The 27,946-nt window shown below is 35.2% G+C and overlaps 1 protein-coding gene across 1 annotated transcript; it reads right to left on the reverse strand.

Annotated features, from left to right (window-relative positions):
- Window positions 1–2,976: 2,976 nt before the first annotated feature.
- Tim17b (Translocase of the inner mitochondrial membrane 17b) lies at window positions 2,977–22,777 on the reverse strand. The gene is made up of 4 exons (XM_089102647.1): window positions 22,686–22,777; window positions 12,457–12,556; window positions 6,438–6,630; window positions 2,977–3,264 (listed from the first exon to the last, which is right to left on the reverse strand). Exons 1-4 carry the CDS (start codon window positions 22,709–22,711, stop codon window positions 3,086–3,088), a joined length of 498 nt encoding a protein of 165 aa, XP_088958773.1. The 5' UTR covers window positions 22,712–22,777; the 3' UTR covers window positions 2,977–3,085.
- Between the last annotated feature and the right edge of the window lie 5,169 nt (window positions 22,778–27,946).

The following is a 27,946-nucleotide window of genomic DNA, read 5'->3' on the forward strand; positions in this document are numbered from 1 at the left end:
ACGTCGTCATCGTCATTGTAACGTATGTCACTGAGGTGTAGAAATGGATGGTAATCACTCGGCGCAAGTTCAGGAATGTATTGTGGGTGATATTTCCTTTGTCAGCATGCCCTTTTTTTTTATAGATCTGCGAAGTTTTCTGAGGGTTAGGTAGTATGCTTCTGCATTGATAGTGGTTCCTCCGTTTCATGAAGTCGACCAAAAAAAAAACACCATGCCTATTCCTAAACACCGACGCCATAATTTTGCGCTGGGAGAGAGGATGTTCGGCCTTCAAATTTTCAGGCGAGTATGTGTTTCTATTCCATGTGCCTCGATTTGGGCGTGATAGGCGAAACCCATGTTTCGTTTCCACTTCAACCTATGTCACTGAGGTGGCAACCGTTAAAAAGATGACGTAAAAACAGCAGTGAACTCTTGGTTATTGGAACTGGCGGCAAGTTCTTATAAAGACTACTAAATTTTTCAAAAAACTTGGTAAATATATCGAAAGTATGGACTTTCTGAAAATAAATTTAATTTTTTTTAAATAATCTTTCGTTGTGTACTTATGTTCAAAGGGACCTTAATTAAAAAACATCTCGTATAAGAAAATGTTTCTCAGAAGTTTTTAAATTCTATTCTTTCCCAAATCACATGCCTGAATTTCATAGACGTTTTCGGAAATTTAAGAAGTGCTCAAAAGACAGACGCTTCTTCTTTTCAATTATCTGTTTAAAACAAAAATCCGACAAGAACGGTAGAATATGAACGGATTTTTTTCTTTAGTCGAACGTTTATATTGGTTTGTTTACAAATTGAGATCTATCAAAATTCTGTGCATAAATGACTACCAAATCAAACAATTCGTGGTAACGAACTGTAAATAAGGGGCGATGCGGCTCAATAGTAACCAAAACTCTAAAAAAAGGAATTTGGATACGAATAGATATATCAAAAGAACTGGCTTATAATGCTGATTTGAAATATATACAAGTTTCATTAAGTTTAGTCTTACCCAATAAAGGCTACGAGCCCGAGAAAATTTACCTGATTTTCGAAACAAGGGGGATAAACCCCCTAAAAGTCAGAATCTTAATGAAAATCATACCATCAGATTTAGCGTATCAGAAAACCCTGCTGGAGAGGTTTCAAGCTCTCATCTGCAAAAATGTGAAATATTGTATTTTTTGCCAAAAGAAATGGATGCGTGTTAATTTTATTTATTAATTTTTTTTCCCCAGGGGTGATGGTATCGACCCGGTGGTCTGAGAATATCGTAAGAGGGCTCATCCTAACGGAAATTAAAAGTTCTAGTGCCCTTTTTAAGTGACGAAACAGACTGGAAGGCAACTTGGCCTTCCACCCCCAGCCCCAGGGGAAAGGTCAAAGTTAAAAAAATTGCCCATTGTTTATGCATAGTATTTATTATTAGGAAGCATGCATACATTTTAAGGTGGGAAGACAAATTTTCTGCTGAGGGTTTCTTCACGGGGGAAGTTTCCAGGGGTGAACTTATCAGAAGAAATAATACACTGGAGGAATTTGCCAGAATTCCTATACAAAATTATTTTTATATTTCTCTTTTGGGTCTCAATTCTTACACGTAGAGTTGTTAAGGGTAATCGCCCTGGGTGATAATGTACATTTTCACCCGGATAAAGCAGTGGTTCTCAAGCTTACTTAGACAATGTATAGCTTTTTTTTTTACCCAAAACACATTTTAGGTATCCCTTCTCAGTTACCGGTACTAAGTAATATGTAGCTAAAATATAAATAAAATTGCTAGTCCTATAGTTCAAGGGTTGTTATATTTTTTTTGTTGGCCGACCACGTACTCCCTAAAAATGTTGGCATACCCCCGAGGGGTACGCGTACCAGTTTGAGAACCACTGATCTATAGGATTTATCCGTGGGGAGGGTCTCCGTGGCGGTGGGGCTAGAGTTCTCTGGCATTATTTAAAAAACGATCAGAAATTAAGTAAGTTTTTCAACTGAAAGTAAGGAGCAACATTAAAACGAACAGGAATTATGGCGTATATTAAGGGGGTTCCCTCCCCCTCAAAACCTCGCTCATTACGCTAAAGCTTGAATTTTGTCCCACTTCTTTAAGAACGACTCCTGAAACACAAGGGTCGTTTAATTGGAACCAAATGAAGCTTTTTTCAAAAACACTAAAAAACTTTAGCGTAATGAGCGAGGTGTTGAGGAGGAGGCAACCCCATTCATATACGCAATAATTTCTATTCGTTTAAGTTTTAATGTTACTCCTTACTTTCAGTTGGAAAAAACTTGCTTTTTTTATTTAATAGCAGTACAAGAGCGTACGCTATAGTAAATTAACAACTACACATAAAGTCCTAAGGCCAAAATAGAAGGCTGAATTGAGGCCATTTTGTGGCAGCTGGAAACAAAATAAATCGAAAATGTGTTAATTACATATTACTTTGCCACATTTTTTCTTTTTATTTGTGTTTCACCAACTAAAAACTGGGCCATCGTCACCATCACCATGTGTTTAACCATCTTTTCCTGGGAAGCACATTTCGTAGTTTAATTTCTCTAAATGGTGGAGTTGAGCCTTAAGGCTCAAAGCTATAAGTGTAAGCGGCACCTTGTTAAAATTGGAATATTGCCTAGAAATTAATGTGTAGACCCCTAAGGTTTTATTTAAGCTTGTTCCAGATTTTAATACCGCTCTTTTCTTATCTCTGAAAGATAAATTCTTGGGAAACATTTTAAAAATCAAAACTCATTAAATTTTCAATTGTTCAACTAATTCGGCATAGAGTTGCACTAATAAGAATTCCTCCAATTTCTAAACCAATAGGCTTGCATTACATTTTGCTACATCTTGACTAAGAAACAGACAAGATTCATTTTCATGATCCTATTTGCATATACGTTCACGCCTAATCTTCCGCTCAAACGTTGTACCTATTTGTAACCATATCTTGAAGGAACACAAACAAAAATTTGGTAATTAAAACAAAAAGCTTTTCTATCGAAACTGTACATAATTTATTTCCGCAATTTTGCAATGGCTTTACTTTGCCAAAGCAAAGTACAAAAAGCTCAAAAATTTTCCTAGAAATATATTTCATCGTTATTGCTGGCTACCTTCAGCAAGATTACTGGCAAAATTATTTACGTAGTCCACGTCCACGGGGCTCTGCGGTTTGAACTGTTCCGATCCGATCTTTGAAATGAGAATCTGGGCTCCTTCAATCAAAGCCAGTAAAACACCACCAACTACAGCATTGCCTGCCATGGCTGGTATACCATCTACGAAAAGAGATGAAAAGGTTATAAAAAAAAAGGTCGATCTAATTTTAAGTAACAGCCTACTGTATCTGTAGTTGGAAGCCTTCGAAGAGAGGAACACTGGGGTGTTTTTTGTAGCACTGCTGTGCTTGTATCCAAAAACCACTGCGTGATTAGACAAGATCTGTTCCTTCTTGCGCTGTGACGGTTCGACCCATGCATCGAATGTTTCAAGCATAATTTAAAACCATGAATTGTATTGACATTACTTTTTGATTGGAGGAATTTTGGTTCTTGTGTATTATGCGCCACTCACTCAAGTTTATGCTACTTAAAACTCAAAAACAAATCGGTTTCTTCGTTAGTTTTTTTCAGCTTAGCGCGAGACAAGACAAAGACGATTGACGGAATATATGGGAAATATATAATTTGGGCTATATTTTTGAACATAAGGGGGGGGGGAGGGGGTGCTGATGGTAAAGTATTTGGACAGTTTGAGGTCAGAAAACCATGCTTTCTAGGTATATGACCACTAGAAAATTACAGACTAGTGTCAATGATTAAATTTTGGTTGAGAGTCGTCCAATTACCGAGTGACAGTTGCTTAGACAGCTTATGAAGATTTACTCTCACAGGGGAAAAAAGATCATGGTCACCATGGGCGCCCATAAGCTGAATTCTAGGGGGGGGGGGGGCAAACCTCGTCTAATTGGCACTTTTAATTCTATATAATAGAAATCTCAGAACAAAAATATAAAAATAAGGCAGCATCATTCAGCCAGGGGGGCCTAAGCCCCCCCCCATATGGGCGCCCATGATGGTCACTAAAAATGAAAGATATTTTAGACAAAACAGGGTTTTCTTTTATTAGAATGAAGGTAGAGGACCAATAAATAAAAATGCAAGTTAGGAGAATGAGATTAAGATAGTACTAGAGAATCAAATCCCAGCATAAAGTAAATGTAATGTTTCATTTCAGTATTTTGTCCAAGTGTCAAGTGTTTTTTTTTTTCAGTGACGTATTTCCAAGTATGAAGTATTATTATTACGTTAATTTAGTATTTTATGATGATCACTGATCAATGTTTATGCCGGGGGGTAAACGTCGGCCACCATTTTAAATACGATTTTATCCAATGAGTAAGAAACTTAAGAGATTTGAAACTGGCGCTCACGCCGACAACTTTTTTTTTTTTAGCGTTTATCATCTCTTGGTATTTTGTCAGTGTAATAATGTAATAATAAGGCAAGATTAGTGAACGAATAAATATCTGATCTATGAAAAAACGCAATTACGGAGCTTCAAAAATGCCAAACCGTAGATGGTGCTGTCTTGCGAAACCGATTTGGTCGACTGACGTTTTTTGTCTAATCCGTCAGCAGTTTTTCGCGGGAAAAAGATGGACCTTTGTGAACTCAGGATCGCACGAGATAATCGCAAACACATGTCCTATTTGGAATCTGATAGTTAGTTTTAGATAATTTGACCATTTCTGAAGCCAGAAATTACACGAATCGTAACTCATTTTTTAAGGAGTTGGTCAAATTAAATGGCTTATCATATAGGTATATATGAATCAACCAGAAGGTAATGAAACGAGTATCTAATCATAGTAGAAACAGAAACAATTGGCTATCTCAATGTTCACCATCTTTTTAGAGGATACCTTTCAAGTAGCAAGTCTGAGCTGCAGTCCCCTTATCCATCGCACTGCATATGTAATGATAGTCTTTAGAAGAAAGGTGAACATACCAATGATTAACAAGTTGTTCTAGCTTACTCATAAAATTCTTTGTGTATTTCTAATATTTCCATGATACATAATTAGCTTGGATCAATATTCTGCTTTCATAGCTATAATCAAGAACTTCAAAATTGTATGACGGATTGACTATTGAGACATATCCACATACGAATTTAGATTGTTCTTATTTCACTTTTGCATCTATTACTTATTTTCTTTATTTTTCAGTTTTTTATCTATTTAGACAAAGCTGGGGTAATAGCCAATGGCTAATATCCAATTAGCGAATGGCTAGTTAGCCAATTGGTTCGACCTTAATAAAGCTAAGCCCCCTTATTTTTTATCATAAAAAACGTTAAATAAATCATCTAAATTTACAGACAAGTAAACAGGTACAGTGAGCAAGTTAATGTTCTATTTCTTAATATAAGTTAAGAGAATAATCAATTATCAGAGATTGGGTTTTTATGAATTTAGAAAGCTGAGTTTTACCCACTTTACAGTTTAGTGATCATGTGACTTGGATAAAAAAAAAATAGAAAGAGAGTAGGGCAAAATAGAGATTTCTTTGGTTTACAACATTACTTCAAGATTGAAAGATTTTGTGAGAAAATCTATGATAGGTTCAAACCGCTGTATTATAATCAAACTCAGCAATTTTTGCCTACTACATTATCAGCGCGTACAAACAGCTCCTCCCATTTAATCTGCCATCAGCGGTCCAGTGTATATTACCCATAGTTTATAGACAGTAAGCTTATCGCAGATCATTTCTGGTCATCGTGAACAAAAATCTCCTCCCACTTCTTTCTGCCTTAGCTTGTTTAGCCTGTTTCTGAATATACCAGTAAGCTTAACGCAGATCATTTCTGGTCATCGTGAACAAAAAGCTCCTCCCACTTCTTTCTGCCTTAGCTTGTTTAGCCTGTTTCTTTCCACTCGCACCCCTGTCCGGGTTTTTATAATGGGAGGGATAGAGAATGATCATACTGCTATATTCTGTCTACTGTGATATTACCTTAGAACACATATTTTGGCAGAAACTTTCTCAAAATGCCTTTGAAACCAACTCGAGACTTTGAAACCAACTTGTAATTTCCAAAAACATGGAATAATAATATTACACTACTAGTTACCGATTTTTATATATGTATTGGAATAAATTAATTTAAAATTAGATTCTTTAAAAGTTAGTTTTTCAAAGGTGAAGCCAAGTTTTGCATTCAAGAGAAATCTGACTTGTCTACCCATAAAAAAATCTTAAAGTCGCTTATGTTTCTACTTGTTTAAATTTTCTCCAGAGCACTTGCATCTTGGTCCGGCTTTGTCTAATAGTTGAGATAGTGAATGATTGCATTGTCTAAATTTATATACAGTGGTTCAAACCACCCATCTTGCCTAGGTACAGAGTGACTAGAGGCTTGTTTCAAAAATTTTTCAAAAACTTACTTCTTGCAGCTAATACAGCTCCTGTAGCTGCTCCACTGATTATAGAATTCCACGGATCTTCTTTCTTACGAAGGTACACTAATGTACAGTCAAAAGTGGAAAATACACCACCCCAAACAGCAAAATTTCCACCAACGATAGGAGCTCTGTCTTTAACTGTAACTAAACTTCCGAGAAGCCTTCTTTGAATCCCCTATTAAGGTAAAAGAAAAAGAAATAAAATGACATGTTACAGAATAAAATGAGTTTAAACATTAATAGATTTAACACTATAAACCAGGACACAAGGAATAATAAAAGGCCCGCGTTTTAGGAATCGTTCAGATTTAGGTAGAAAAAAAATCACCCCCCCCCCCTCATTATATTTTCGTCAATTGGTGCCCCTAGACTTGATCAAGCTCAAATTGAACAAAACTTATTTATTTATTTTTTACCCACCAATGACAACAAGGTAAATAGCGGAGTAATATATAAGAGAAAAAAATGACAAACTAAAAAAAAAAATATACACTCGAGAAAAAAAAAAGAATAAGAAAAAAAACAAAAAACACACAAACACAAACTACGAAAAAAATATACACTCAAGACCGTGAAACGGCGGCAGTTGGTTCTTATTTATATCTGACAGCTTTCTGCTCAACACGGCAACTTTCCCGAAAACATAATTCAATCCGAATCTTGACATTATCTTCCCATTGCGGTACCAAGGAGTGAGAGAAAGAAGGAATTTACAAAATCGAAAGTGCTGGCCACGCAAAGAAGAGATATCTTTCTTTTTTAATAAAGGGTAAAAACCAGAAAGGTACAGAACTGAATGATTATAAAAAAACGAATATAATTTACATAAGGCTCTACGATTATATTTCCCTCTGTTTCCAACAATCCTAGAGTAACCAACCTGAATCTTGAACCTGGAATCAGAAATCATCCGGGAACGGAAAGATCTTAGACTATTAGTAATATTAATGCCCAACCACCAAGAAAATTACAGAAAGGTTAATCCCTTTAGTAAAAAGAGAGCGAAAAAGCTGAATATGGTTAACAGAATCAAAGCTTTAGAAATATCAAGAGGACAAAGATGAATAGATTGCTTATTCGATGAGCATAATTGAATCCGATACCAGGTTGAAAAACAAGCTGGTTCTCTTCAAAATCAGTCCCAGCAGTAAGATGCGGAAGAATAATATATTCTAATACTTTGCTCAGGTTGCAAGATACCGTAATGGGTCAATACGAAAAAACAATTAAGAGGGGATTTTCCTTTTTTGAGAATAGAAGTTACCATAACGCACAGAAAGCTATCAGGTACCAGAGACGAACTTAAAAAGATTTGAAAAAGCAACTGAAGGTGCGAAATCCAGAGTTCGCAATCTGGCTGCAGGTGAAGCGCGGAAATTTAATCACAGTCAGTAGATGAAGATTTAAATTTTTTAACTGCAGTTTCAATAGACGATAGAGACACAGTAATAATGTTATACTGTGAGACTGTAAGCGGCAAATACTTATGAACAAACCGACTAAAGTAAGAATGGACAGAGTAGTTTACCCAAGAAAAATTTGAAGAATGATATTCAGTCCAGGTTTGGGCTGAAATATGGGAATCTGAATCATTTTCAACCTTCTCCGGAGTCATCACCTCTGTCCACTCTTTGCATAAAATCGGAAAATTAAGGCCCTTATATCTAACAGATCTAAGGTATTTCTTATACTTTAATTTTGTGCTTTGCTTTATCTTAAATACAACACCTCTTTTAGGCCTACCGCAACAAACCCAAATCCAAAGCTAAAACTTATTTATTTTGATTTTTTTTTAATCCACGAAAATACCCCCCCCCCAGATTTCTTAAATCAAATGTGACAGATGAATATTTATATGTGACAGATCAACCTTTTTTTTTTTTATCTAAACCTTGACTGAACCTAATTTTGTTTGATCTAACATATCAATCACATATTAACATTTAGATTGTTGTTTAATGGTAAAAAACAATTTCGGTTGTCTGCTTGTGTCAACAAGAACTATGAGAAACAGTTTTAACAATAAATGGTGTCAACCTGATCAAGCTCAGATTGAACTTGGCTTGGATCTTCATCATTTTTCTGTTCTTAAAACATTTTAAACATCGATTTAGAATGACACTTGCTACCAAAGCAAATTCCTTTCTGATTAATTTTAGTTAAAATAATTCCTCAAAGATTGGTTTACTATTTTAACAGATTGGAATTCCTAATGTGTCAGAAAACGAACAAAATTCTTATTTAATTAATCTGAGTATGTCATAAAAATCATTGGAATGCAGCAAAACGAAATATTCAATAAAAGGATCCTTAAATTTACTTTACACTAGAAGCATAAAAACACTAGCCATTTGATTAGTTTGCCAGCGGGCGGCGGGGGGGGCTGGCAACATCAAGTAGTAATCACTGCCTTTTATGTTTAGCTCTTGAGTAATAGTCATTTAAAATATTTTTCCCCTTTACTTTTTATAAAAATAATTTCGATACATACATTGAACAACAACCATCAATATTTTTAATAAGCTTCAATTAAAAATAATTAGCATACCCTTGAAAGGGACGTGGTAAAACTAAATAAATTGGCAAAATTTTGTGTGTGTTTTTTTTACCTTAAAGTATGATTAGAATTTGATTTTTTTTTTCATTGAATGACCATTAATACTAGCCTATAGGTTGAAGCGGGATTTGAGGTTGAATTACAAAAACTAGCGCCATCAAATATTATGTGGTTTTTAAAATTGCAACACTATTCTCAGATTTATAATCAACAACTTCTGAAATTGCAAAACACAAATTAGTTCAAAATCAAATACCATTTGCAAAATATATAAGCTGCTCAGATGTAGGCAAAAAACTCACTATCAACTATACTAGAGATCAAAATAAGCACATAATGTGTTTGGATTAGGACACAAATACTGTCATCTTTATGGTTTTTGTTGATTAAGATATAAAAGATAAAGAGCTTTTTGTGGATGGAAGTTTGTCGAAAGGGTCTTCCAAACATAGAAATAGACCCACTTTGAGTCTTCCAAACGCAGAAATAGCAAATGCCCAAAAGACTAGTTTTGACCCGGTGTATTATATCCACCTTCTATTGAAATGAATCTTTGAGGCCTCTGTTTGATATGGACTTTTTTTCATAAAGTAGGGTCATTCCCTCATGGGGGATGCTAGAGTCATGTCATCTCTCTGGCTGGATCACCCAGCTTTGCTATATATAATTATATAGATGTATCATAGGCAGCACAATAGCACTGCCTAAGTAAAAAGCAATGTAGGTGCAACGTTTTTTTTTGTTTGTTGGTATTACACCAGGGCACTTCATGCAGAAGGAGATGTTATAGAAACTTCTATGTTTCTATGTTTGTTTTAGAACTATGTTTCTATGGAAGTTTCTATGTTATAGAAACTTCAAAAGGAGCTAATTCGATTGGAAATTGCAAGTTTTAGTGCCCTTTTTAAAAGTCAAAAGTGATTGGGGGGGGGGGGGGCAGTCCATCATTTCTCCAAATACATCCAATCAAAAACTTTGAAATAGCCATTTTGTCTAGCATAGTTAAAAGGCCCAGTAATTATGTCTTTGAGGATGACAACCCCCACCCCCGGGTTTCAGGGCCAAAGTTGTAAGTTATGTCCTAGGAGGATACAGGGTTTTTATGGAAAGGGAGGTCATATGAACTTTAGAGGGAGCTCATTCAATTTGAAACCAAAATTTCTAGTACCCTTTTTAAGAGTCTAAGTGATTGGAGGGCAACTATCACCCCCTCAATCCTATTTCCCCAAATGTATCCAATAAAAATTTTGGGATAGTCATTTGTTAAAAAAAATGGTCCAAGGATCACATAACAATGCCTTTGGAGTTGACACAACCCCCCAAAGTCTATCAATAAGGGTTGTGAGTTACACCCTGTGGCAAATAAAGTTTTTATGGAAGGTGTAGTTATGTGAATTTTAGAAGAGGCTCATTTGATTAGAAATTTAAAGCTCTAGTTCTCCTTAAAGAGTCAAAAGTGGTGAAGGACAACTGCCCCCCTCCATGACACCCTCCTTTTCCCAAACATATCCAACTCAAATGGTGAGATAGCCATTTTGTTCACAATAGTCCAAATAGCATATAACAATGCCTTCAGGGTGGACACAACCCCCCAGAGCCCAGGGGCAAGGGTTGTAAGTTATGCCCCAGGGCACATAAGGTTTTTATGAAATGACGTGGTCATATAAATTTTGGATTGGATGGGACTCATTTGGTTGGAAGTAAGAATTTCTACTGTTCTTTTTAAGAGCCAAAAGTGAATAGAGGGCAACCAGCCCCTATCCCACAAACCTATGATTCCCCAAAAAACGTCTAATCAAAATTTTAAGAGCTATTAAAAAAAAAAAATGTGCATGTGTATTGTCAATAGAGCATATGTCAAGAATTGATTTAGGTATTAAGTTGAAACTTTCAGAGAATGCTAAAAGAGGAAGATCATCGGACCAAAAGGTAATATGTGCATGCTATTACTAATACTATTATCATTGCTGCATGTACCACTACTTCTATTGCAACTAGTTATAAAAGGCAATATGGCTGCTACTACTTTGGCTGCTACTAGTACTACCACTATTCCAATTAATATTACTACTAGTAATACCAATACTACTACTCTGATTACTAATAAAACTATGTCTATTTGTATGAAGCTGAAGTTTTCAAGCATTTTTTTTGGGGGGGGGGGGAACTTAATCACAACATGCTGTCTGTATGCAGGTTGTCAAAAGCATGTAAGTGCAATATCTTAGGAACAGTTTGGTGTGTGAAGTTGAAACTAACAAAGCTTGTTGTGAGGGATGTTGAATTAAAAAAAGAAAATAATTGCATCCTATTGTTACTTCGTCTACTCATACTACTACTACTGCTACTATTATTACTACTTCTACTACTACTACTACTGCCACTAAAGCTAAGGCTTGAGTATTGAACTAAATCAGAAAACACTATAACCCCACAGGTGGTCAAGAGGACATATCAGCAATGCTTCAGGAATGTTTGGTGGTATTAACATGAAACTTTGAGCATGTGTTGTATGGGATGTTGAAGAAAGCAAAGGTGCTATGGACATACTGCTACTAATGCTACCACAACTATTGCTGCTATGCAAGCTAAGAGTATTAATGTGAAGCTTTCAAGAAATATTTAGCTGGATTTTGAAGTAAATCAAAAAGGTTTTTAGTCCTTTATAAGAGTGAAAAGAGATCAGAGGGCAAGCAACCCTCCTCCCAAGCCCATTCACTCTCCAAACACAACCCCTCAACATTTTGAGACAGCCATTTTGTTCAGCATAGTAGAATGGTCCAGTAACTATGTCTCTAGGGATTTGGGTATGTTCATCCCCCACAATTATTATATAATTGACCCATAATGTTTTAAAACTAAATACAAAGGCATTGTGTGTATGGTTGTCAATAAGACGCCTCAGCAATATATTGAGAACGACTGGGGCTATGAAATTGAAACTTTCAGGGTTACTACTATTACTACTTCTGCTATTACAATTTAAATAAATCAAAAGAGCGTAAGTGTATCCAGGTTGTCAAAGACCATAGACAGAATTTTTGGGGAGTCATATTATGTTTTATTTTCAGGTCAACTTGAGGAGGTATAAAATTAAATTAAATAATACTAGTTGTGTCAGGATTAAAAATTAGTGAAGAAGTTTCTCCAACACACAAATAGCATGCCAAAGTATGGCTTTTTATAGAAAAAAATCCAAAAGACAAATAGACATTATTTATATTCTACAAAAAAGCCTATTTTTATACAAAACAAACATAAATTTATTTTAAAAACGTTTTCCATGAAACAAGTTTTCCAAAGAAAAGGAAAAATACAATACAATCCCTCTCAATCTCTTCTGAGCCTAATATATGACGTAAAAAAGCAAAAATTACATTCCCTACAACAAGAAGAGACTATTATGTTCAAGAATCACACTGTGAAAGATATATAGAAACTTACACTGGGAGCATTTCTAAATCCTTTGATTGCCTGAAAAACACCACCTCCAACAACTCCCATTGTGAAGGCACCTCCACAATCATCCACAATCCTCCATGGACTATAAAAATATAATATGATATAAAGAATAAAAAAAACCAATAAAACCAATTATCAAGATTAAAGGTGAATCTGCTAGTGTCAAGAGAAACACCAAAATGAAACTTGGAAAGTGCCACCAAAATTACTTTTCAGATAGTTAAAACTAAACTCACAGATTCCAATATGATAGGCCTACATGTCCCTCAATCATTAGGATTTTTGCTTGGGGGAGGGGGGGGGGGGGTTACAAAAAAACTATAAAAACATCAAACATTTGTTTATATGTTTTTCGCTGTGTTTTTACCAAGTTGTACAAAATTTTTTGGGGATGGGGGTTAAACTCTGAACACCCCTCCTCACATCAATACAGCCTTAGAAAGTTTTATCTCCATAGCTAAGACCTTGCCATAGATGACAGCTAGCATAAGACAACAAAGAAACTTAAAGAAACACCATTGGAGCAAAAAGGATAAGCCAGGCCAATATGAAAAATATGTCAAAGCCCAAAATAAATTAAGGAACCTGACCAAACAACTGTGCCATAATTTTGAGACAAGGCTTGCCAACCAGAGCAAGTCGAACCCTAAGAAATTCTGGAACTATGTATCCAGCAGAGATCACAACCAGAGACCCATAAAACGCTTAACAACAAGTTACAGAAATGAAGTCATTGTCACCCAAAATATAGTTGATCTTCTGAATGACCAATTTGCATCAGTATTCGTTAATGAACCCGATAATCTTCCTATTCCCGACTCAAAGTACAACATCCAGAAGCAAATGAGTTGCATTACACTTACTGCTTTTATGGTTGGAAAACAACTCAAAAGACTTGACATCAACAAAAGTGCTGGTCCTCATAACATTCATCCTCGTCTGCTAAAAGAAGCTGCTTGCAAAATTGCCCCTGAACTATCTACAATTTTTCAAAATTCACTTGATCAAAAGTATGTTCCCTCCCAATGGAAACTAGCCTAAATCACACCTATCTTTAAAAAGGGGGATAGCCCCAAAGCTGAAAATTATGGGCCTATCAGCCTCACATCTGCTGTTGCAAACTTCCATGAGAGGATTGTTAATGATGTACTTCTTCAACACCTTGTTACTTATGAAAGCATCTCCAACAGGCAGCACAGCTTTCTTCCATGACAATCTGTAGAAACTAACCTTCTAGACACTTATGAACAGGTTACCCAGTTACTGGACAAAGGCCTTCCTGTTGATTTCATTCTTTTAGACCTTGCCAAAGCATTCAACAAGGTCCCACATCATTGGCTTTGTTTTAAGTTAACAGCAGCAGGAATCCACCATGAATTAGTAGACTGGCTAATGTACTTCTTGGCTGGTAGATCTCAGCAGAGACTGTATGGCTCTTCACAACAGATAGCAAATGTAACTACTCCCAGCCCAGTAATGTTTTAACCCCAGGGAACAGTTTTGGGACCCACATTGTTTCTTCTTTATATAAATGATATGATTACCAAAGTCAGCAACCATTTAGCCCTTTATACCCATGACTCAAAGCTATTTGGTGTACCTGATAAATCATCAATACAATCTGACTTAGACCACATTCAGGCATGAGCAGATAGGTGGCTTCTCTCTTTCAACATAACAAAATACATCACCATTCATTTTGGTCACAATAATCCTCTGCATCAATACACTATGAATGATAGCGGACATCAACCCCCATTCCTCTCCAAACTTGCATCCAACAAAAGACAAACACAAGGTCATTGTAAAAAGCTTCATAAGCCTAGAGTTAACAGTAGAATCCAACAAGAGTTCTTTGGCCAAAGGGTCATTAATGATTGGAACTGTTTAAGCAAGGAGACAGTGTCTTCAACATCAGCTGAAGTTTTCAAAAGGAGACTTGACAAAGAATAAGAAGCCAAACCTTCTAGATACAACTGGAGCTGCCCATAATCTGTGTCTCATAAATAGTGATTGGCAATACAGAGTTGTGGTAGGATGCTGATTGTCACATCCAACCAACTTGCATACTCAATCAGAAATTGATGTTGAGCAGTGGTGTCTACTCTAAACTACAGAAGAATGGTGCCCTTGATCATACCTATCTGTGGCCACCATTACAAAGTGGGTTTAAGTTGCATATATCCTAGCACACTCTTAGTTAGAAGGCATGTCACTGGGCTATAAACACAGTCGCAACCCTGTTCCTTTTATATTTTGTGTAAAATGTTTTAACTGCTACCTCAACATTGGAGCCAAACAGATTCAACATTGGACCTTATTTTACTCTGAAGTGCAAATTAAGGTAATTTTTCATATTCCCTCTGGTCTCTATTTGCTCATATTCAGCAAATAGATATGCTTGCCCTCTCAAGCAAAAAAAAAAAAAAATTGAATGACAGTGATTAAGATGAGCCTACTCAAAATTCATGTGATAGTGAAAATGAATTTACCTCCAAAATGGAAGCTGATACCAAAGGTCCTGAATATAATGACAATAATTTCCAAGCCATGACATCAAATGTGAATGATAATTTGTGGAAAGACACTCAACAAAATCCTGAACTTTTTGTTTTCCAAGAAAATGTTGGTGTGAACAGTGTTATTACTAGCCAAAATGTTTATGGGGGGGGGGACAAGAGATTTTACTGACTGACTGGTCATTTTTACTGACTGTTTTTGTCAGAAATTGGCATAATGACCATTTCAAATACAATATGTAAAATCACTGCATGAGTCAGTAAAACCATTGCATTTACCAACCAAGATTTAGATTTTGGTACATGTCATGTCACTACTTTAATGTTGTCTATTTAATCAAATGCAAAGTTGTGGCACCATCTGTAAAATCATGACAGGAGTTGGTAAAACTGCTGCATTTACTGACCAAGTTAAAAATTTCTGTAGATGACATGTCAGTATTTTTGTGGTCTTTTTTGAACCAAACAAAGAACTTTAGCAGCATCAGAAAAATCATGGCACAAAGCACCACAATTTTACTGACTTCTTCTTTTACTGGGCAACAAAAACATTTGGGGGCATCCCCCTCCCCCCATACATGATGGCCTTGAAATTGGACACATCAAATTTTACAGTTCAAACACTGATGGACATATTTTTTTCAGAAGTTTCTTGCATTACTGGTAGAACAAACTAATTTATATGCTGCACAAGAAATTTTAAAATGCAAAGAAATAACAATATCAAATAGATTATCACAGTGGCAAGACATAAGTGTTGCAGAAATGAAAGTCTTTATTGTACTTTTGTTGCAAATGGGATCTTGCACTTTTCCATCAATTAAACATTACTGGAGCACAAAGAAGTTGTATAATGTAAATTTTTGGGGCTCACATATGAGTCAAAATTGATTCCACTTGTTACTTTGCTATTTTCACTTGGTTGATAACTCAATACCATCTTCTGACAGATTATAGAAGGTGAAATCAATACTGAATCATTTCAATAATATTATGCAAGACATCTATATACTACATAAAAAAAGTTGTATTGACACCATGATACTATGGCAGGGAAGATTGGTTTTCTAGCAATACAGAGAAAATAGAAAACACAAACGGAATCAAATTATACAAACTATGTGAGTCCAATGGTCTTGTGATGAAAATAAAAATTTACAGCAGCAGATCTGATGAAACTGAATTCAATCTAGAGCACACTACTGACATTTTAAATTTGCTTAAGGATTATCTCAATAAAGAATACATGGTTTACAATACATGGACAACTTTTATAATTCTGTAACTCTTACAAAAATTCGAAATGCACAAGAAACTTATGTGTGTAGAACTTTGCAAAATAACAGAAAAGGAAACCCCAAAGATGTAGTCAATCATAAACTAAAGAAAGGGAAGTGCATTTGGCAACAAAATGGTCCTGCTATGGTTTGCAAGTGGAAAGATAAATGCAATGTCCTTTCCATTTCAAACATGCACACTGTTGAAATGGTAGAGGTGACCAATTGTAACAGAAAAGTTTCTATGGAACCAAATATAATTCAAAATTATAATAATGGGATGACTGGCATTGAACAATCAGATCAAATGCTTTTATACTATTCTTCTCTTAGAAAGACTATTTGATGGCCTAAAAAGGTTACTCTTTATATTATAGATATATATATACACAATGCTCAAAGATTCTTCAAAAAGCAACTTCTTCAAAAACAAAATTAATAAAATTCAGAGAAGAGTTAATCATTGCCCTCATTAGAGGAGAAAATAAAACATCTTCAAAGATAATCAGGTTGCAAAAGCTCCATTATTTAGAAAGTCTACCACCTACAAAAAAAAGCAACACGCAACAAATCCATGCTGTGTATGCACACAAGCAAAAGACCCTAGAGAAACATGTTAGTATTGTCCAATTTATTTAGATAAGCCATCCCTTTGTGTGAAAGATTGTTTCAAGAAGTTCCACAAGCAATAAAAAATAATTTTATATCTTGAATGTTCAACTGTTTTTAATTATACTTTTTGTAATTATTTTTATGTTCATACAAGCCAGCATTGATATTTTGTTCTTTTCCCAGAAGCCATCTATTGATATTATCACTGATACTATTCTAAGTACAACTGTAGCTGTACAAAAACGGCTAGTAAAACAAACTACAAGATAACTTATAGTTGGTGTCCTAGAATAGAATGCAATCTACAAGTTATCTTGTAGTTGGCAGTTAATGTGTTAACAGGCCCAAAACTCTTGGATCATTATCATTAGAAGTCATAACATTTTCTGTTTCTTTTATAATATTGTTTATGTAAATAAGAAATAGAGTTGGGCCTAGTACTGTATCCTATGGAACACCAATGGTCACCTCACCATCAGGTGAAGTCAAAACTGATGCAGCTGTTTAGAGAAGATGTTTTAATTTGAGTTTTCAAAGGAATTAGATTGTTTTCTTTTAGTTTTGATACAGCCCATTCCTTGGGCTATCAGGGGAAGGGGGTGTATCCCCCAAACCTAAAATTTTCTTGTAGATTCCTGTGATCTCAATTTACAAAACCTAGTTTTGCCTTTATTAATTGCAATAGGCTTATTGGATGAAAATTATAACCTAGGCTATTTGGTAAATTTACAGGTGGCACAATAATTTAGCTAGGATGTCATCTGATGCCTTTTTTATGCTCTTTCATAATACAATAATTGCTTCTGTTGCAAAATGCATGTTGACCACTTAGAGGGGCCCCAAAGGTATTTTATATGAATTATGAAAGAACATAAAAAAGCATCAAATGATGTTTTCACTTTCATCATAGCTAAATTATATGGCCCACTGCAAATTTACCTAGAACTTTACCTCCGCTCATAATGTGGAAATATTTACCCTGAATTGTCAACAGAAAAGTTTTGAATTGCAAAATTCAGCACTATTTTTGTTGATGGCATTTGGAAAACTTGAAACAATAGGAAAACATGAGGTTTGAATTGTTATAAATAAGTATTTTTTGAATATATTACTCTTGAATAGCTTATTTATAAACTAGTGATATGTTGTTAACCACTTTTCAATAATTTAGGGTACCAAACCAGTTACCAACCCCCCACAAATAAACCAACACCCCCCAAAAAAATTAAGAAACAACTTCTACTTTATTGATTTCCCTTCTATTTAACAGCAGGCGGGCTTTTCAGTAATACTATTTAGCCCTTTTCAGAATGGTAGTTTTTCATCCTTTCCTTACTCATGGGCACTGTACAACAGCACTTCTAGCTGAGTTTAATGCATCTATTGGCAAAAAGCAGAGCCTAACTTTTGCCAGTCTAGGAATTTTGCATGGATTTTGAATTTTTTTAAATTGGTATATAATAATTATTCATAATTAGACAAAACTTTGATTATTTTTGAGGAAAGGTGAGGTTTTTAAATGGTCAGTTTTATTAACAATAAAAAATCATCATTTCAAAAATCCAACAGGGTATAGTGTTGCTTTACTGGTCACTGCAAACCTATTCCCTAACATGGTCATTTTTTCTAATCTAAACAGAAAACTGGTCAGAAACTGAATGGATGGTCATGTTGCAAATTGGTTTGGAGTCTTTTCTCTTGAATTTTGGCTATACAGTGTGTAAAACAAATAACAGGAATTATTATTTAATCTAGTTCTATTCAGGATACTGATAATATAGGGCTCTGCCTCAAATTTTACCATTTTCTCCTTTCCAACATTTTTCTAAGGTTTCAGTTATCTTTCACAATTAAAAAAAATACATTAGTAAAGTTTCTTTGCCATTTTTCTAGGACTTCATCAAATAATTTCAAGTTATTTGGAAAACCTAATTGAACCTTGCAAACATCTTGTGGCAATAAACTGTAAGTAAGGAGTGATGCAGCTCAATAGTAACCAAAACACTAAAAACAGAACTTTAAATGCAGTTTATTATGGTGATTCTAATTATACAAGTTTTTTTAAGTTTAGAGTTACCCATTAAAGGCTACAAGCCTGATAGATTTTGCTTGGTTTTCAAAAATGGGAAGAAACACCCCCTGAAAGTTAAAAAATCTCACCAAAAATCACCAATATCAGATTAAGCATTGTAATTTAATTAAACTTCTTTTTTTTCAAACATAGGATATAATACTTCCTCTAAATTGTCTGTTTTTCTTTAGGTAAAAATAAGTCTGCAATGAGTTCTGGTGACAGTGGCAATAGTTGGTGTTGTATTTATTGCCATGAAGCTCAAAATGGTTGTGAGTACTTTGGGTCACTTGTAATGGGTGTCACAGGCATATGCATTGGCAATGTATCCCTGAAGATCTTTAAACCTATTACACCAGATCAGCAATGGAGCTAAATGAGTTCTTAAAGTCAGAAGGAACAAAGTTTACTGCAAGATCTGTTTGAAAGAGTGAAAGCTCTGTTTTCTAAGTATATACTGTTTCTTTTTACATTTTTTGCTTTGGAATATTATAGTTTTGTCTGTTTGCAATACAAGTATCTGAAGGTTTAAATGTTTTTGTCTACTTTTTTATATCTTTTATTTGTTTTTAATATAATAATATGAAGGTTTAAATCTAAAGGAGCTTGTCTGATCCCAGGTGTGTCTCATGTTGGTCTTCTGATTACCATGTAAGAATACAGGAATAAAGTATAGGTCAGAAAACTGGTTTGGCATGTTGTGTACAAACTAAGAAGCCTAACTAAACAACTTTACTCACGGTACGAGTCCAAGCTAGCTGATGGCTGATAGTAAGAATAACCTGAAGAAGTTCTGGAAGTACGTATCAAGTAAGGACCACAGCAGACGGTCAGTAAAAGCACTCAGTACAGATGATAGCAAGGAAGTGACCAACTTGAAGGACATCACCAAACTCCTCAACAGGCAGTTTGCGTTGGTTTTCACCAATGAACCAGATGGTCCTCTTCCTCATAGCCCACCATACGACATCCCTAACCCGATGCCACCTATTCTACTCTCCCCCCCTGTCGTCCAAAAGCTTGCCAAAGAAATTGCACAACCACTATGCAATATATTCCAACTGTCGCTTGACTCAAAAAAGGTACCCAAAGACTGGAAGCTGACCCATGTCACCCCAATATTCAAGAAAGGTGACCGCACTAAAGCCAAAAACTACAGACCCATCAGTCTGACCTCAGCAGTGGCAAAAACCCTTGAGCGGATTGTGAATGCTGATATTTTGACACATCTCTGTAATAATAATATACTTTCCCCCAACCAGCACGGATTTCTGCCAGGAAAATCAGTTGAGACCAATCTCCTTGAGACATACAGCACCATAACAGATCACCTGGAGAAAGGAACCCTTGTGGACCTGATTTTACTGGACCTAGCCAAGGCTTTCAACAAGGTACCACACAACCGTCTCAGATTGAAACTTTCAGCAGCAGGTACCCAAACGTGGGCACAAGACTGGCTACTTGAATTCAACACATCGAAGTGTAGTGTCCTTCACTTTGGAAGCAACAACCCCCATCACCAGTACAACATGTCCGATCCCAATTCACTGGCTAGCTTAGTACTAGAGACAAGTCCCAAAGAAAGAGATCTAGGAGTGCTGATAGATGAACAACTGAAGTTCCATGGCCACTGGAAACAAGCAGTTTCAAAAGCAAATTCAAGCCTTGGTCTCCTCAAACACACTATAACCAGCCGCTCCCATACAGTCTTTCTAAGGCTCTATAAGGCTATAGTTAGACTGGTTTTGGATTTTGGTATGTGTCTCACCCCCCCTTCTTATAAGAATGATACCAGTCTAATTGAAGGAGTTCAGAGACGTGCCACAAAGTGCATAGCTGGCCTATGAGATCTCCCATACAACAAGAGACTGGAACGCATGCAGCTGCCAACACTCGTCTTCAGACACCGTTGTGGTGATATGATGCTGACCTACAAGTATAACACACAACCAGATAACCCCCTGTTTACCAAACATTCAAGTCAGCACCATACAAGAGGACACTCACATATGCTGTCAAAACGTTTTGTTAAAACACGAACGTGGCAACACTTCTTCTCTGAGTGTGTTGTCAACGATTGGAATAGCCTTCAAGCTGAAACAGCAACTGCACCTATGGCTGCATCCTTCAAGTCCAGACTTGACAAGGAATGGAATAACAAGCCATGGAAATATGAGTGGGACTGTCCGTCCCACTCAACTACTGACTGATGCCAACTTTATCATAATGAGTGTCTTGCTAGGAGGCTGATGCTGCTTGTCATACCCAACCATCTTGCATACTCGATCCAAAGTTGCTGTTGTGCGGCGGTGTCAGCTCTATACCACTGAGAATGGTCTTTACAGGCCATACCAACCTCGTGGCCACTGCTACCGAGTGGGCTTAAATTGCATCTCTCCAGCAGACCTCTCCTATGGGGTGTCACTGGGCCCTAACACAGTGACAAATTTTTTTTAGCCATCATTTGACCCGGAGCACAACAGATCCAGTATGGACCTTAATTTGCTCCAAAGTGCGAATTAAGGTAATTGTTGTGAGTTTAATAAAAATAGTTTCATATATTAGCAATGCTGCTTTTGGCATAGGCTACTTTTCAAAGCATATGAAACAAACAATGACAGAGCTTTCAGGTGATGTATAAATCATATCTGAGTCAGTTGTTTTGTGGTTTTTGTGCTGATTAAAATACAGAATATTGTTTCAACAGTTGGGAAACTGGTTTAGTACCCTAACTAGTGTTGACAACTTCTTTGTGAGGTTACAAAAATGAAATACCTTTAGGGCCCCTTTAAGGGCTCAAGATGCAATTTGTAACAGAAGCAATTAATGTACTATGAAAGACCATGAAAAAAGGCATCAAACAATTTTTTTACTTTCATCCTAGCGAAATTACTGTGCCACCTGCATATTTACTGGCTATTTAACATAATTTTAGGAAGTGATAAGAATAGGCCTAAGCTAGAAGGAAACATAATAATCTGCTTATTAGAAATTTCTTCTGATTATTCTGATATCTCATTATTAGAAATTATAAAGAAAAAATTACAATATTGAGGGGGGGGGGTCAGAAGAGGGACATCCACCACATGGTTAATATGGGAGTAAAGTTCATTTGTGATGCAAATGGATGTTATATTTAGATTGAGGATGCAATTCTAGGTATATATTTGCACATTAGGGGGTGGGGTAGGCTATATATTCTAAGAATATATAGGTTCTAAGGAATTCATGAATTTCTTAGAAAAACTGGAAGAACAAAGAAAGAAGTTAAGATAAAGGCTCTCCCCCTGCAAAATGTGTTAACTGGGATATTATGGAGTAAGAATTGTTTTCTTAATGTTTCCATAGCCTATGTCCAGATGGACTCCTAGGCTTAAAATACTGGTTGTCCAGTTGGCTAATTTAAAGATTTGTATATATATACACTGAAAAATTAGCCATCTGGTGGTATCCTGTCAGAAGAGAAACCATGATATTTGTAAAAAAAAAAAAAAAAAAAAAAAAAAAAAGAGAAGGAATATAATAGAACCACTGTAATTTATTAGAATGTTTTCCTTAGAATAGGTCAAATAGCCGACTAACTATTAAAGCTACACAAGACACCTTATGTAACAAGTCTCTCCATGTCAACATTTTTCGGCAAGAAGTCAACAGTATTGTAAATTATAGGGTTAATTTACCATACAGTTAAATGGATCGAATATCGAACAGCCTTCTATCATGAATAATTACCATGGTTCTCTAGAGTATTCCTCCATTGGAAAATTGTTTTTGCAAGCCTAAAAAATGCGTTATTTCTTGTAAAAATGAACGTCGGCTTTTTGTCGGCGTTGCTGAACATGATTTTTCGACCGACTGAAAATTGACGCCCAAAAAAGTGATTTTTACTTTCAAAAAGTGAGATCAAATAATTTGTGTGCGTGCGGTTCGTTCCATCTTATGATTGCTCTCAATTCATTTATACATTTCTATAACTAATCCCATGGATATTAAATCTTTGAATCACTGTCTTTAAATATACTTTTAATAAAATTTTGGAGGGCTTACCGCTTTAATGAACTTTTAAATAACGAATTAGATAATAAATAGCAATGTTTTAATTATTAATAGGTAGTTCTCTGCTAGCTATTTTCAAATGTTAACTTCACTGTCTAGACATTTAACTCAGCTATATTCAAAGCTGTTGTTGAACTGACTTCACTTTAGTCAAGTCAACTAACGCAGTTAAGGGTTCAAACTCACTCTCCATTTCCAACCTTAGTTAATTTTGGGCAGCCCGATAACTTTTGTATACTTTTCGGCCCACCTTGGATGAAAACTTAGTTGTAAAAATGAATTTCTCTTCTACCCCAACAGTATTTTCTATTTCTTTCCATATCTCTCCGATTTTCATATTGTACATGTACATTTCTGGGCACGTTACAAAAAGGTAGATGGGTACTGTTTAACACAATTCAGAGAAAAGCAAGTGTCTCTTTCTTTTAATTTGAGGTTGAGGAAAATGTAGAAAATATTTGAAACATTTATACTTACAGCCGAAGAAGGAAGCAAATTAAACGATTGCATTAAAAAATTCTATGAATATGCAGCCCCAGTCACCAAAAGTGATCCCAGTCACCAAAAGGATCTGATGAAATCAGGGAGACGTGCACATTGGGAAGCCTGCCCTGGAGTGCATAAAAAAAAAGTGATTTCGCCAGATATATCTTCCAGAAATAAGACCAGCACAGTGGAGTAAGTACAGATTAATGCGTCACAAAGATGAGGTTTCTGGTGATAGACTTTTATTATAATACTATAGATGATAGGGTTCATGACAAGATTGTAAATGGTATTTGAAACCCAAAATAAAAAATTTGGGGAATATAAAATGCCAATGATTCCTATATTTGAGCAGAGGAAGAGAAATAGGCATCATATTTAACTTAGAAAACTGTCATTTCTATGTTACAAGTGATTTTGTTTTACACACTATTAGTGAATATGGTATGCAGCCATTAAGAAGCTGAAAGCTCTAAATTCTGAAGAAGTTGTAACTTCTGGGTATGCCAAATTACCATGAAAATTACATTCTAAGCCCTTCTGCCAGAAAAGAATTCTAAGTGACCTCAGTAAATATACAGCGTTCAAACAGACACAAGTGGGTACGTACTAGTTGTAGAAAGAGCTCTGAAAGACAAAAATAAAATAGAAATAATGCTCAATTAAGACTTAAAGAATTAGAAACTCAAAATACCAATAGTCTTGTACCACAGGGACTTTAAAACCCCCGAAATTCCAACCTTGTGCTGACATTGCAGTTATTGATACCTTATAGAGACTGCACCAACCTGGCCTTGACGAAAACCTCCAAAGGGACATAGAAACATACATTTATCAAATTTCATGAGTTCTTCGTATTAATTGGAAATTGTAAGGCCGACGCCTTATAGTGTCTGAAACTGGGGTTACTTTCAGACAAAAAGGAAAATGTAATTCCAAAAAAAAATGTTGATCGTTAAATTTAGGATACGTAATAGCCGTAAAAAGAGCTCTGGAAGACAAAAGTCAAATAAAAATAAGGCTCAACTAAGATTTAAAGAATAAAAACTCGAAATACTAACAGTCTTGCACCAAAGGGATTTTAAAACCTGTTTGTTGAACAACCCCCCCCCCCCCAATCTCATTGGTGAGTTACCGAACTAAAAAACAAACTTGGATAGTCACCCTAAAATTACGGCGACAAGTTTAAATAATAGCAAAAAATAGTGACGATTAATCAAGCCGTACCTTACAATCAAGGTGAAATTAAAAGATTTTGAACATATACTAAAATACCAACAATAAGCAACTTAAATGTTTTGAGGCGATTCTACTAGAAGAATTTTTAACTAAAAACCAGTCATTCAAAAACTATAAGATATACTTTCTGACAAAGAAACACGTTCAGGACTAGTTTGCCAGTTTTACTCTCAGATCAAGTGGAAAAGCACAGTATTACGGAAAAGATTTTCCTAGCATGAAAGTAGAAGAAATGATTGATAGTATTTTTAAAAGTGATATGTTCCCATCTATGGCTAGACGAGTTCTGGAAAAGACTGAACCGATTCACAGTAAGAATAATCTGTAGAACCTAAAAAACGGAATCTGGGGCCTTATTGTGCCTGAAACTGCAATTCTTCATGTATAAAAGAAAATGCAATTCTGATAAAAAGTTGCTGGTTGTTAAAACTGGGATGCGTAAAAAAGCTTATCAGAGGTTTTATTCTCGTTCCTTCCAACTTAGAACTCTTTCTCCATCATAATGATTTGGGTTTTAAAACCTTCCAATTAGACTGGTTTTGTGGTGTAGTTTAATATGCTACTTTTTGCTCAAATATTACCTTGTTTTAGTATTCTTCCCTCGAAAGACTGAAATCCTGATGATCTTTATGGGTCGTAGAATGCTTAAGTTTTGATCCTCTAGCCATAATACTCACACGGGGCCTATGCCAACATAAATCATAGTTAAGCATTGACTTAAATGTACCTAGTTTCCAAATAAAAGGTTTCTATTCTACAATTCTGTTAAAGAATTAATTCATTAAAAATACACTTCTATTTAAAAATCCTATCTTACATAGTCTTGCCAGGCTTGACGAAACACGCAACCACACTCGAAAAGACAAATTCGTTCAACAGTTAAACTCTACAATTCGAAGTGGATGGCTTAGATTTAAAAACCAGTGTCCCTCATATCTCATTACGTATAGGAACTTACAGCCCTAGTTGCCCTTTGCTAATAACCATATTCAAGGGTAAACGACTGTCATTCCCTTAGATATTCAGACAAAAATTGCTAACTAGCTTCTTGTCTCACACCTGGATATATAAAAGACTAAACAAGGTGTTAGAATTCTTGTGTAGTCACCCATAATAAATAATGACATAGTGACAGCATGTGAGAGATGTGGCCATACAAAGAAAGAAGAGCCTCTAATAAGCTGTATAATTCTCATCTTATTATGGTAGTAGGTAACTTCTCACTTCATTTACTGCAATGAATACAAATACTTCATAATATTGGGCCACCACCTTTGAAGTTGTCAAGCTGAGAAACATTCAATCTACGGAAGTAATTAGTAAGTTGAAAGCACCCTGCGGAAGATATATCATTCCCCATACCATTAAGTTTGACAAAGAGACTCAATATTCTTCCTCCACGTTCAAATGTTTCAAATGACTGGGGTAAAATCTGCAGAATATTTAGTACTATAGATCCTCAGTCTAATTGGCACATACAAAAAACCGTGCAAACATGTAAGGATACCATCACCAAGGCAACAGAAAGTGGAGATGACCTTTATCTGGGACTCTCTGAATACAAGAATACCCTTGTTGATGGATGTACATCGCCTGAATGGCTACTTATGAGCTGTCAGTTGAGCTTTAACCTAAATTTTACATGAAAATAAGTTTTATTTTTTTCGGTTAATTCTGATAAATAGATTGTATACTCTTCTATTTATTAGAGAGTTATTTTTACAGATGAAATTCCAAGGTAAAGATTTTAGGCGCAATACTCTTTTCAAAAAATTTCATAGGCTTGATTCTTACGTAAGGATTTTCAAGGTAAAGATTTATTGTAATACTATTTTCAAAAAATTTCATAGACTTGATTCTTACTTAAACCGTCATTTCATTCTCTTTTTAAATGATTCGTCGGGATCTTTTTCAAGTATATTTATTGTAATTTTTTTGAAATTGTCTAAAAGATCAAATAGCTACATAAAACCCTTCGATTGTACAAATAACGTTGAAAGATTAACTGCATATGCACCATTTTGGGGGTTTCCAACATTTCTAAGTCTTTTATTTTCTGCATTAATATCTTCTTTTGTTACTTTTAAGGTATTTCTCACTAATAGTCCTTTGTCATCAACATTAGTCAATATATTGCCATTGATAAATTTTAGTTAATCTATTAATATTCTCACTTAAATACTAATGTGTAAGAAATTGTTGGTTAACAACTTCACCCTTGAAAGTGTTTAAAATACTTTTCAGAGTTATATAAATTTATAGCATCATTATCTGATTTTGGATCACCTAGATTAGTGAATCGTTTCAATTGTAAATAAAGATTATCATCCTCATCCAGTAAACTGCTTTCATTACTTGTATACTTCCGATATCCACTTCCTAAGCTTCCAAACTTATTAATTTGATGTTCTCAGACATTATTAATCGAATATCTAAGTTTTTTCTGTACCTGAGAGATTCATCATTAGTCTTCAACTCAATTAGTAAAAATCCATTATTCTTTGTTACTTGATTGAAGTAGTAGATAAATTTTTCTTTTTTTCAAGTCAGATGCATGGTTGAGTTGGATTCTATCAATTTCTTTTGGATTATAACATTTGAAAATACTAAATAGTTACAGTTTAATCGCATAATATTATGTGTATTAAAATAGCTCCGAGAAATATACATTACTGATGTATTTCGTTTTATACCTCTCACGAGTAAATCTTCAATTTTTTCTGATCTTTTTCTGTTACAAAATCGTCAAAAATTACTAAATGTTGACACTTGGGATATAGGTCATCTACAACAATGATATCGCTTTTATCATTACTCAAAACCAAAAGATTCATGTCATTTTTCTCTTCCAAGATATTCATTTTAAGCATTAAATCTTTATATTTAGCTTCTTCAAGATCTTTAGCTTAAAGAAAATTTTTTGAAAGTATAAGTAATCATAGTTCAAGTTCAAGAGTACATTGGTTTTAAGACATCCAGAGTTTCCCCGAATCAATAGTCGAAACGGCCGTTGAGGTGCTAGCAGATGTTTATTTTAAAACGATCTTTATTTCTTCCACATTCATATACTTTAATAGGTGCTTTTCCATCCATTTACTTAGTAAAACTTTGTATTAAGTAAAATTCAACTATGAAGCTTATAGCTTTGAAGCTTATAGACTTGAAGCTTATAGCTCATAGGTTTGAAGCTTAGAGCCTATAGTATTGAAGCT

Source organism: Artemia sp. Qi Xiang Cuo, chromosome 16, assembly GCF_049724085.1.
Source record: "Artemia sp. Qi Xiang Cuo chromosome 16, ASM4972408v1, whole genome shotgun sequence".
NCBI lineage: Eukaryota > Metazoa > Arthropoda > Branchiopoda > Anostraca > Artemiidae > Artemia > Artemia sp. Qi Xiang Cuo.